Source organism: Myiozetetes cayanensis, unplaced genomic scaffold, assembly GCF_022539395.1.
Source record: "Myiozetetes cayanensis isolate MyiCay16 unplaced genomic scaffold, myiCay2020 scf2-11, whole genome shotgun sequence".
NCBI classification, from domain to species: domain Eukaryota; kingdom Metazoa; phylum Chordata; class Aves; order Passeriformes; family Tyrannidae; genus Myiozetetes; species Myiozetetes cayanensis.
Window position 1 is genome coordinate 88,214,246 of NW_026087411.1, and position 13,108 is coordinate 88,227,353.

A 13,108-nucleotide genomic window follows, 5' to 3' on the forward strand; every position below is an offset into this window, starting at 1 on the left:
CAGCTTTAATATAACAGAATTGAGAAAAAAAGCAATGTGTGGTAAAAGTTTTGGTTTTGGCATATTTTTACAGCTCATATGAAAAATTTTATCACTTTGATAAGTGGATACATTAATATCTGCAGCTATTCTTTAAGTTCAGATCAGGAATTTAATGTGTACCCATTTTCTTTTTAGAGCACCATTTTTAAAATATCATGGATTTTAAATCATAATCCATAATTTGTATTTTTAATCATAATTTTAAATCATAATCTATAATTTGATTTTAATAATATTTTTAATCATAATCCATAATGGATTTTTAATCCATAATTCAAATGTCAAGTGCCAAACATTACATTTCTACTGTTGGTTATATTTCGGAAAAAATATCACTTTCATTTTTGTTTCTTAAAATTGCTTTAACTCCCAAACCTTGCAATTGATGTAACTTTTCATTTATTCTTCAAATGATAAAAAATTAAGTTCACTGAGAAATATTAACAATGAAGTATTTTTACACTTGAGTAGTTATGTGGGGGTTTTAGCTACAGTCTAGATTGGAATAAATGGTCGTCTTGTCTATGACAGATTTCTTTTTCGGTTTTCTGGGAGTACATTGGTTGCCTTATCATGAACACAAGAAATATTTCCTCTCATGTCACTGTAGTGCATTGTATTATACTCAGTGTAATTTGTTTTCTGCTCTTCTATATTCATATAATAGAAGAAAATTGTCTTTAAATCTTAGGAATCTATTTGATGATGATACATTTAATATTTTTGAAAAATTAGTGAACAACTTAAATGTTTAGAAGATGAACATCTGTCATAGATGCCCGAATAAGAATATAAAAAGGGTGTCAACACATTCTCGTATGTGACTATATTCAGTTGAAATAAATGTTCATCTTTTAACTAAATGTGCTATGGAGTAACTTCTCTCCCCTTTGCCTGATTGTATATTTATAGGTACAACTTGTGAAGCAAATATAAATGAATGTCACTCTTCTCCATGTCTTCATAACGCATCATGTGCAGACCTTATTGGTGGCTATGAATGCATCTGTCTACCTGGTTTTTCTGGTGAGTTGTTTTCGTGGTGAACCTTGTTTTCCACAGCGGGGTAGCCCTCAAAGCATCCTTTAAGACGTTATTGACTAATTTGCTTGTGTATTATTCTCATTTCTCTTTATCTGCCCTGGTGTAATGTTTCATTTCCATTCCAACAAACTGGAACTCTGACTGCATCTGTAAACTACATAGCACAAGATAAATTAGTCCACATTTAAAAAGCCCTTCAAAGCTTACAGACAGAGGAAAGATTAGTTACCATTTAGCGACTCAGAAATAAGCTGTTATGTATTTGTGGTGATAAAAGCTAAATGGATGTTGATATTAGCAGTGTCGCTCTTTATTTGGCTGATGTATGTTAGTTTCTCTTCACAAGTTGCTTGAGATTTTTGTGGTGCAAATAAATTAGAATTGGCACCTGATTGTCTTAGTAAGTGTTCAAATCTTTCATCTTTTCAAAGGTGCAAGATGCGAAACAGATATAGATGAGTGTGCTTCATTTCCCTGCAAGAATGGAGCCACCTGCATTGACCAACCTGGTAATTATTTCTGCCAATGTGTGGCTCCGTTTAAAGGTAATGAACACCAAGGGAGAGGGGAAAGCAAACATAATTAACTTTAGAAAGAATTTCTGTCAATTGTCTGAACTCATTTCATTCTTCCTACAGCATTATTAGTCCTTCATTTTCTTGAGTAAAGCTTTTGAGGTGACCAGCCAAATATGCCTTAGGTTGCAAGTACGGTGAAGAAACATTGTTTATACATCTACTAGGTGTGTTTATTTATTATTCAAAACTGATAATTTAAAATCAGTTTATTAACAGAATAAGATTACTTACAAAATTAGAGCTTCATGTCCATTAAACTGTCATCACAAAGGTTGGTTTCTTCTCTACATTTTTCCTCTCTAGTTTTATTGGTCATAGCATTCTCTGAATTATTTTTTCATTATTAGAAAGTAATTTATAGCTCTCTTGGAATCCAGAAACTGTGTGATTATTTCTTTTGATTATTTTAAAGGTAATACATTTCTATTGCAGGGTTTATTGTCATCTTTTTCATAGAAATTTTGGGATTAAATTTTAAGTACTCACTGCTAAAATAATTTAAAATAACAAAGTGTTTGGTGTTCTTGAGCAAATCTAGTTCAAGTGATAATGTCAATTAAAAGCATCTATTGATTTATAAATTAAATGTAAACACATTTTTCCTTAGCAGTTCAATATAATGAAACACACTTAAAGTTCCAGAACAATCATTAAAAGGCAATTTTCTTGGTACGTTGAGACAGGAGAACTTTTCCCTTTTAGGGAATATGTTTGAATAATATTTATTATTAGTGAGCTCGTGAACAAACACTCATGTTTGCTCTTATTATTTTAATTAATGGCCAAAATTTAATTTGTCATTTTTATTAGTTTAATTTATGTTCTACTGAATAAAATCTAGTACAATAACAAGTAAATGACTACTACAGGATCGGAATTTCCTCTGCAAAGGAAGATGTGAAATCATTTTCAGTACATGGTTAGAAATACTGGTCTCTTAAGTACTTGTTACAAAAGAGCCATATTTCCGGAAGATTTTTTATTCTCTTAGATATTTAAGTGAGTAATTAAAAATTTAGAAAGTCAAGATTTCTGTAGCCAACCTTCAAGAAGCTAGCAGGCACCCTCAGTCAGTTTACAGATGACACCAAGTTGGGTGGAAGCGTTGATCTGCTGGAGAGTAGGAAGGCTCTGCAGAGGGACCTGGACTCGCTGGATCCATGGGCCAAGGCTAATGGTATGTGGTTCAATAAGGCCAAGTGCCGGGTCCTGCACTTGAGTCACAACAACCCCCTGCAGCGCTACAGGCTGGGCACAGAGTGGCTGGAGAGCAGCCAGGCAGAAAGGGACCTGGGGGTTCTGGTCAGCAGCCAGCTGAACATGAACCAGCAGTGTGCCCAGGTGGCCAAGAAGGCCAATGGCATCCTGGCCAGTATGAAATAGTGTGGTGAGCAGGACTAGGGAAGTGATTGCCCCTCTGTACTCAGCTCTGGTGAGGTCACATCTTGAGTACTGAGTCCAGTTCTAGGCCCCTCACTGCAAACAAAAATTGAGGTGCTGAAGTGTTGTCGAGAGAAAGGCAGTGGAGCTGGGGATTTTTTTAGCCAGGAGAAAAGGAGGCTCAGGGATGACCTTATTACTGTCTGCAACTACCTGAAAGGAGGTTGTAGAAAGATGAGAGTCAGCCTCTTTCTCCCAGGCAACTAGTGACAGGACAAGAGGAAGTGGCCTCAAGCTGTGCCAGGGGATGTTCAGGTTGGACATGAGGGAGAATTTCTTCACTGAAAGAGTGGTTAAGTATTGGAATGGGCTGTCAAGGGAAGCAGTGGAGTTGCCCTCCCTGGAGGTGTTGAAGAAATGACTGGACTTAGTGCCATGGTTTAGTTGACAAGATGGTGATTGTTCAAAGGTTGGTCTCGATGATCTTGGAGGTCTTTTCCAACCTAAATGATTCTATGATTATATTCCATTCTATGATAATAGTCTTGGTACAGGATGTCTGAGTCTGTTCACTTGCTTATAGCTCTACATAACACCTTCCAACATGAAATTCTTATACTGATGTTACCTAGATTTATGTCGGTATAAATAAAAATAGATTTAGTGTCATATGAAAACTCTACCTCAGTCTCACACCATCTGTTTATTTAGTATTAAACTGCTGTAAATGTAGTCTTTAAGAGATTCACAGTAAGCCAATATAATGGTTAGTTAAACTGTGTTTTCTAATTGTGTGGATATATTCAGGTTACTGTAATGAATAGCTTTGTGTGCACTAATTACAGATTACAGAATTACTTTGTTAAGAAAGTACATATATGATGTTAATGGAAGAAGTTATGTAGGAACACCTGCTGTACTTCGGAGTATTTTCACAGATTTTCTTGCTTGCAATATTCTCAGTGGAAAAACATAAATGCTATATTATGAATGCTGTCATTTACTTGGAAAGCAATCTGAAGTTGTATTTCCATAATATATTGCAATGATTTGATCATCTGATCACAAAATATGATGTGAAGGGCATGCTTAACTCCTAAGAATGTGTAATATGTTAGGAACATTTACGAGTTGATCAGGAAGTGTAGAACAGACCTCTGTTATACCGAATGGAGAAACAAGGAATACAGAGCATGATTTGGACATTCAGGTGCATTCATACAAAAGGTAGCATGTCAGATTGAGCTAGAAATTGATTCTATGTAGAAACTGGTTTTTTATGTGTTTGTCTTGCTTTCTTCTTTATTTTCCTGACTATTCTCATTTGTTTATTTTGACAAGGAGGCTATGGATGATTAGGACCAGGAAGTTTTGGTTTTTCTATTTTCCTTTTTCTTCCCCTTGATTTCCTCTTTTTTTAAAAAGGAAAAATAAAATTTTTACTTTCTTCACCTTTCAAGTCTATTGAGAGCTAAATTATAACTGCTACTTGTTTTTATATGCTGCAAATTTTTTGATATCCTGATTGTTTACTTTTTTATTTTAATAAATTTTAACAAACTTTTACATTACTCCTATATAAATATGAAAAGTCATAGAACTTTAATTAAAATATTACTGTATACTCATAGTTTCTTGTATTTTTCTTGGGAGGTGGGGTGGGTTTGTTTAGTTGGTTTTTTTAAAGCATGGATTTTTATACTTTGACAAAATGCTTTAACTCATTCCATTGGCTTTCACAGAATACTGGAAGACATCCAAGGCTTTTAACAAAAATGATGCTTGGGCAGTGGTATATATTTTTCTTCAAATACCCACAGTCCAGTCTGTGCAAATTAACTCTACAAGTCTGATATGTGAATGAGGATTTACTTTTCTTGTAGGCACAAAACTTTTTTTAGAAAATCCAATTTCCATGGTAAAGTTAATGCATGGAGAGCACTGGAGAAGTATATCTTCTGATGCTGCTGGTGTAACACAGTGACAAAATTAATGCATTCCTCTCCATTAGTGTTCCCCTGAGAGAAGATTTCCCCACAGCTACTTTAAATCACTGGTCTTTCTATATATTCTAGTATTTCATTGGAATTTTTGCCACTGAAACTGTTAACTTTGACTTTTCTCAAAAGTTTAGATGAACAGCTTGAGTGTACCAACAGTCCATCTAGGCATAATTCAGATATGAAATAACATCCTTGTCAACTTCTAATAATTTTCTAATTACTAAATATGATTACTGAAGTATTTTCATCCTATTTCCTTCAAGGTCCTTGTCCTGTGGAGGAGAAAATTGATTTTCTGTTTTCCAAAATCATTGATTTTTACCTGTAGTCTCGATAAGATATAAAAAAGAATTTCAAAGTCCATATACTTTTACACTCACATGTACTTTTGACCTTGTTTTGGAAAAGCTCAAGATTTGATTAACGAAAGAAAATCTCTACCAGATTATGTTCTTAACCTGGTTACAGGATGAGATTCCTATATAAATCCACACAGAAATCCTAGAAGTTACTGAACCTTTCTGAGCCTGTGACTAAGGTTAAATGGAGAAAAAATAATAAAATCCAGATTTGTATAATATGCTTTTGTCATTTATAATAGTTTCAATGCTTGAAGTACTGTATGTGTTTGTGAACATGTTCTAATTAATCAAACATGACAGTCCAGTTATAAAAGTCCAATTCTCTGTTTCTGTCTGCTTTCACTAAAGTTCTGTTAGTAACTTGCATACTACAAATCATTATTACACCTTACACAAAATCTGAAATGCAACTTGCCACACTGCTTCTTACATGTACTGCAGTGTAATGTTCTTTTCATACAGGATTTAACCTCAGTATATTTCTGGTATAGTAGCTTCTGCTTGGTTGTAAAATTTGCAGGTTGTACCTGCAAATATTCTAGTCTTTTTAGAAATGTCTCCCTCTTCCACCTGTTTTCTATCATAACAGAGGTACAACAAGTATAGTCATGTATATCAAACACTTTCTATCAGTTGACATTCTGAAGTAAAGTTCAGAAACCAAGAAGGAATCATGTGTTTCATTCCCTATGGACAAAGAAACAGTTGGAACTGGTAGAAAGAAGGAAGATAAATTTGATTTGGGTGCAAGACAAATCAAGATTTTAATATTATTAATATTATGAATTTGATTATCAACTACTCTCTACAACTACCTGAAAGGAGGTTGTACCCAGGTGGGGGTTGGTCTCTTTTCCCAGGCAGCTATAAGTTAGACAAGAGAACATGGTCTCAAGCTCTGCCGAGGGAGCTTTAGATTAGACATTATGAAGAAATTCTTTACAGAGAGGGTAATCGGGCATTGGAATGGACTGCCCAGGGAGGTGGTAGATTCTCCACCCCTGGATGTATTTAAGACGAGACCAGATGTGGCACCGAGTGGCATAGTCTAGTAACTGTGGTGGTGTTGGATTAAGGGTTGGACTTGATCTCAGAGGTCCTTTCCAACCCATCTGATTCTATGATTCTATGATTCCATTATAGTATCTTAGCTGGGCAATTATTAAGATAACTTTTCTATTAATATATTGATTCTACAATTGTAGCCTTTCTATAATGGAATCACAGTTATTACAGAATTGACATTAAGTGCTTCAGCAGAGAGCAGAATGTGTGAGAAACGTATGATGAGGCTGTATCTCATTTAAAGGTCCTAAAGCTTCAGGGAAGGTAAATGAAAACTCTAGTGGCTCTATCAGGAAATAGTGTCTTGTTCCATTAAAAATTCAAACTTATTCAAGAGCACTGCAATTAGTAAATATCTATATTTATATCCATGCTGTTTTTATTGGTGGTTTTGTTGTTTTGTTAGGACATTGAACATATTCAAATATTCTTCTAACAGTCAGGTATGTAGTAATAAATGTGACCTTATTGTTCACAGCTTTGAAGTGCCAACATTTTTATGTATCACACAACCACATCAATGAAGTTAGTCACAACTATTAGGCATCAGTCCTTGCTGAGAGTGTAGCAAAGTGAGTATGTCCCTGTGTCAGGCACACTGCTTTTCAGCACTCTTAGCATGCAAAAGGTGAATGATCCCACAGCAATTCCTAGGTCAGCTCATTTTTATGGAAGATAAAGAGGGATGAATAAGGCTGCTTTATTCTCCTTTGTTATTACTGACAGCTAACGACAAATCTTGCACTACCACACCAGAACTGCAATTTTTCCCCATTTCCTACACTGGTATTTAAGGCAAAGAAAACCTAACTAAGAAAATTTCTGTGGCCCATGGACTGAGCCAGTATTCTGCTATTCCCAAAGAAAATTCAGGAAGAAAGTGTTAAAATGCCCATTTCAGTTAGAGACTGTGTATTTAATATGTAGTAATCCTGTAAGAGTTGACGTTTGTTTTTTTCTTAAAAAAAAAAAAAAAAAAAAAAAAAAAAAAAGGAAAAAACCCCAGCTATTTAGGAACTTGTTTTTGATAAATGGAGCAATGACTTTTATCATTTGATCCAAATTCTTACATGACTTGTTTAAAAAAATGCACTGTATGTATTTGGTCTAGATGTTGCTAATAGGTATGACCTTTTTAATCAAATATATGTAATTGTAGAGGAAAACCAAAATTCAGTTCTGAGGAAACGCCTACTTATTTGTGGCAGCCTTGGTGACTCATGTCTCCAAATGTGTTCCATTTAAGATTAAAGCAAAAATGGTAATTGACCATTAAACATGTTGCAAAAGAAAGTAAACTAGTAAGAAAGGCAACTCAGCAGAAAAAAAAATGCTTAAGTCTGTTGAAAAACAAGAGTGATAATGGAGTTTTCAGCACAGGACATTCTATTATGGGAACAGCTAATTACAAAACAGATAATAAGTAAGAAATGTAAGTGCTCATGAAGGCAAAACCACTAGAATAGAGATAATGGAGCTATTACTTTTGCAGTGCTCATAGACCAAACCTCAGTCATTCCTATACCAAGACCCATGCAAAAAGGCTGGTTTACAAGACCTGTGGCCCTTTGTAGCATATCTCTGTGTTAGACCATAAAACACTATTTCCTGTTCAACATCAGGTTTTATCTGCTTTTTTCCACTCTCTTGACAATGAACAATCAAATAAAATTTTATTTAGGGGAAAAATGAAACCAAGTGCATTGATATATGAAGGGCACTCTGCATCTTGCAGGAGCTTTTTGAGTCAAAAGCAGCAGAGTGGCCATGTTTGTGGTATATTACCTAGAAAGCATGCACATCTTTGGGCCAGTAAAGAAGGATATGCAATGCCTAAATGGGAATCAGTATGACCTGGGACTGGCTATTGATGCACACAAGAAGTCACTGCAGGACTTTGACAATTTTCTCTGATATTTCTGTTGGGTTTTGTACTGTTTCTAAAAGTGGCCATCTAGATGCATACAGTCAGCTGCTTCTGTCTCCAAAATTAAACAATTCAGAGAGCAAGCCTTTTTCATAGTCATTTCTAGTGTCAATGGAGACCCTTTTGGGTATGTTAGAGATCCACAAGGGTCTGGCAGATATGACAAGATCTGTAGGAGGTCCGTGGCCTTCCAGAACAGCACTGAAAACTCAAAGGTATCTCTAAAAGCTCTGTTTACTTATCTCTGTCAACATAAATTCAGTGAGGTATGTACTGTAGTTTCAACTCTGTTTTTAGTTTGCACCTTGGGACATATCTTGATTCACAAGAAAAAATTTCTAAACCTTTACAGCCGTGATTACTCTGGGAATACTGCATGTGTAAATCCAGTCATCTATATCTGATAAGGGGTTTGAATTTCATCCATCATTCTGTGAAAATGGTGTACAAGATCTCTATTACAGAGAACAGATTTAAGTTATGTGGGTGATACAAGTTATATTCATTGAAAATAAAAATCTGTCCCTTAGCTTTCCAGAAAGCATGTGCAAATCACAGGTTTTCAAAGACTTAAAACATGGTTACCTTTTCCCTGATTGCTCTACAAATTATGAGGCCATTGCTGTTGCTTAAAGAAAAGTTTACCAAATTTCAGAAGGGTTTGTTTGGCTTTGGAAGCAGATGTTTGTGGCTTTATTTTTTTACAGAGTGGCTTATTTATGATATAGGGTCACCTACCAATACACAAATAAAAGTAGTCAATTATAATCTTGGTATCAGCTATTATAAATAATATCTGTCCAATTTTAAGGCAATTAACATGGAATCTCAAAACACGGGAGGGTTTGGCCGCCTGAACTAAAGGTAGACATTACTATAATGCAGAATGACACAGGTCCTGGGCCATAAGGAAAACCTGAATTTGATTAAAATTTTCTGTAAATTTTCCACATATAATATTAATTTCAGTTGAATGTTGATTTAGATGAGATAAAGAATGAAAAGAAACCCAATATATTTCAGTAGGAAATATATTTTCATTGTTTTCCTTAGTAAAATTCTTCTTTTGTTTTCTGAGAAAGAGTGAAGCATGTTTTTGTGTTGAAATATGAAATTCACAGATGTGGTTACAGACATACCTTTATTGTTTAATCATTATAAACTTACATATTTTGAAGAAAAAATGTACTTAAATAATATATTCAACTTCTGATTTTCTCTGTTTTTACAGAAATTTATACAGGTATGGAGCATTAATATATGCATCTCCGTGTGATTTTAATTTTAAAGTTTGTGGTGTGAGTCTTTCTCATACTCTGCTTCACCACTGTTGCATGCTCTGCATTATTACCATATACAATTAACAGAATGCTTTTTACTTGGAAAGTGCTAAGTATTGCTTTTCAAACATCCTTCCTTTAAAAAACAAAACAAACATATGATTTTCAATTAGTATGGATTTCACAGAAAACGTCTTTTCACTGATTATATACAGAATCATAAAGCAATTCCTTTCATGGAAAGTACAATTTGCATTCCAAGAAAAAGAATGAATTTGCTACAAGTTTGAACCATAGAAACATTTGAACTAAGAAAACATTTGCTATGTTTTTAAACTGTTATGATAATACTCAGCTTAATTTCAAGTAATATCAATATATGCATGCTTCGGTTACTTTCTTTTTATCCAGTCCACTTCCATAGTACTTCTGCTTTTTTATTTACATTTACTAGCATTTAATCATCTCAGCTGTGGAGGTATTTTCTTTTTGTATACCACAAAACAGATCAAACTAAGCAGTTAGTTTGTAAAGTAGTGGCAAGCTTAGAGGTACATCTAAACTTCTCAAAGTTTTGAACTCCTAATAGAGATAATCTTATATTTAGCATTAAGACATTTAATATTTAGAGTTGCAGGGAACTCAAATTTTAGCCATCTAACCTCTTGCTCATTAGTGTTCCTGGGATTTTATGGTAAGTCTATGAAAGCCTTTTCTTAGTGAAAAGGAGTGAGAGATACTGAGCTGTATAAAGTGATGAAAACAAAACACATATTTCTCTGAAGTGATCAAAGCATTTTTTTAATTAAAATTGTTGTATGCACTGATTTCAAAAGAAGAATCTTGGGGAAAAGTTGGAGGGTGTTGTTAGTTAACCTTATAGTGCCTTCATCTACTGGATTATCTCCCATAACTAAACACATTTTTATTTTTATTGTATGGTATTTAGTTTACTTAGTTCATCTTGGAAAGATAATGCCTGAAACAGTGCTATTGCAGTGATGTTATGAGCACAGAATCACATAATATTCTGAGTTAGAAGGGGCCCACAAGGATCATTGAGTTCCACTCTGAAGTGAATGGCTCATTCAGGGATCAGACCTGCATCACTGGCATTATTAGCACCACGCTTTAACCAACTGAGCTAATTCTAGAATTTATTATGGAAAGACATAAAATATAGGAAATATCTCTGAAAATATACTTATTGTGAAAGATTCACTTTGGTCATTGGTTTTTAAGTTGTATATGGAATATTTCTGGGTAATTTTGAAAAAAAAATCTCTGTATTTTGAACCTGAGTATAAAAGCTAAACAATGAAAGTTTAAGTAAAAAAACTCTGGATTAACATTAACTTTTTAAAATTTTTGTGTATTCATGCAAGCCATATAAAATTAGTGTGATGTAGATTTTCTCCCTACTATTTCCTTCCTGACATACTTTAAACTGTTGTAATTTTCTCATTTCACTGAAGAAAATGCTACTAGCTTCATTCATATGTTATACACTGTTTCATAACAATGGTAAATAGACTTTAGGAAGGGCTACTGAAATTCAATGACACCAGTGTCATAAAGTTGCTAGAGGTGTACTATAAAATAAAATAAATAAATACAGTTCTTAGCTAGTGTCTAAAGATCAGATACCAAGACCAGATGAGCAGCAGTTTCTGTCAGAGCAGGCAGCAGAACTGGGACTGTGACATTCACTACATAACCTCACAGCTACTTCCTTTGGCCCGGAAGTGCTGGTGTTGTTACCTGCTTGGTTCTTCCTCTCTTGTCCAAGTATCCCCCATAAACCATTTGACAATGACAACACTTGTCCTGTCTTGAGAATTTTTGCCCTCAAAAGTGCATATTTGACATCATTACTAGCCTACTTATTATAATTTAAGTTGCCATCCAAATGACATGCTTGTTGTTCTGATACTAGCCATAGATATTCTATTTTCGCTATATTACCAGAAGTTTACAAAGAGATATCTTTTGTCGTTGATGAAGTCCATACTTTTACAGCAAAATGACTGAATTTGAAAACTGTTGTCAGATTCAATTCCTTGAAATGTTAGTAGCAAATGTTTTATTTATTAGATTATTTTCCTAAGAAATAACAACATTGAAGAGATACCACTTCTGATTACAGGAGAATTCAGTACTGCACATCAAAATATTTCATGTACATATTTATACTGAGCAAATAAAACAAACAAATGTCAATAGTATCACATAAAGAAAATAAAATTTATCTCAGGCAATTTATTTTCTATGTAATTCAGCTTTTGACTTTTAGTAATAGCCTTAACAAGGGAGTCTTTATCAGCAGAATAAAGTCTATTTTTGGTGTTCATTTATGGTATTTAGAGATTCTACTCTAGAAATATTATAAGCAAACACAGTAAAAAAGAGAACCCGTTAATATCGGCAGAATGTAATTTCTGAATATGCAATATGCTTCTCATTCCTAAACAAAACGAAAAAAACCAAAGGCTTTTCCAAATAAATTATTCATTACTTGATATATAGTATACTAATAAAGAAGCATACTATATACTACGAATGCATACTATTGGTATATGCTTATATATAAAGTATAATAGTTAATCCAATATGTTGTGCAACTGAAAAAGAAATTACCCTTCAACTGACTATTTAATTTAATCATTTGTGCATATACTTTTGTGGTTTTTCTCAAGTTTATTCTAATAGAGAAGCCTTTAATTGTCAAATAAGGACAATCTATTATTTTAATCAATAAAATATAACCAAGAATTAAACAAGCAAAAAGGTTAGATCTGTCAAATGGAAATAATCACAATTAGAAAGATGTGCTAAACTTATTAATTAATTAATTAATTAATTAATTTCCTTGATTCTTTCATGTTTGATGGTTGGGCCTGCTCTTTATCTTTTACCAGTTAACAATGTTTAGTGAACATTATGTTTTGCTCTGTGATGGCCAGTTTAAAAATTCTGGTATGTCAGTGAGAGAAGACAGTTTATAAACCATTTTCCTGGCACAGCATTCCTTTCTGTCAAGCATCAGGGACTTACTAGTTCAGAAACTTACAAGATCAAGTGAGAACTTTCCTATGTTTGGTAAAAATCAGATGTATTGAAATTAATCAGCTGCAGTAAAATGTTTGTACAAAAATATTTGTACAGAAATTCTCTAAGAAATATTTAGAAGAGAGAGAAAAGGCAGAAGACATGAATTTTGTTTTCTGATTAAGCTACTTTTATAAAGAAATTTTCAACCTATAACCTGTTTGTTGCTTGATTTATCCAAATAACTTTAATCATACTTTTACAGTTTTGTAAAAAACTGCTGATATGAGAGCAACAGCAGCTAGTGCACTCACTTTGTTAATGTGTAACCAGCACTGTCTTCTACTATCCAACCTTAATCTTTGTGTGGATATGAATT

General features: G+C 33.8%; 1 protein-coding gene across 1 annotated transcript in view; it reads left to right on the forward strand.

The window, feature by feature from the left end:
• LOC126640159 (protein eyes shut homolog) overlaps window positions 1-13,108 on the forward strand; it is a 673,551-nt gene that overhangs the window by 132,994 nt on the left and 527,449 nt on the right. The window contains exons 8-9 of the mRNA XM_050315721.1: window positions 955-1,068; window positions 1,518-1,631. Of these exons, the coding sequence (XP_050171678.1) occupies window positions 955-1,068; window positions 1,518-1,631 (228 nt within the window). The remainder of the gene's footprint in view (window positions 1-954; window positions 1,069-1,517; window positions 1,632-13,108) is intronic.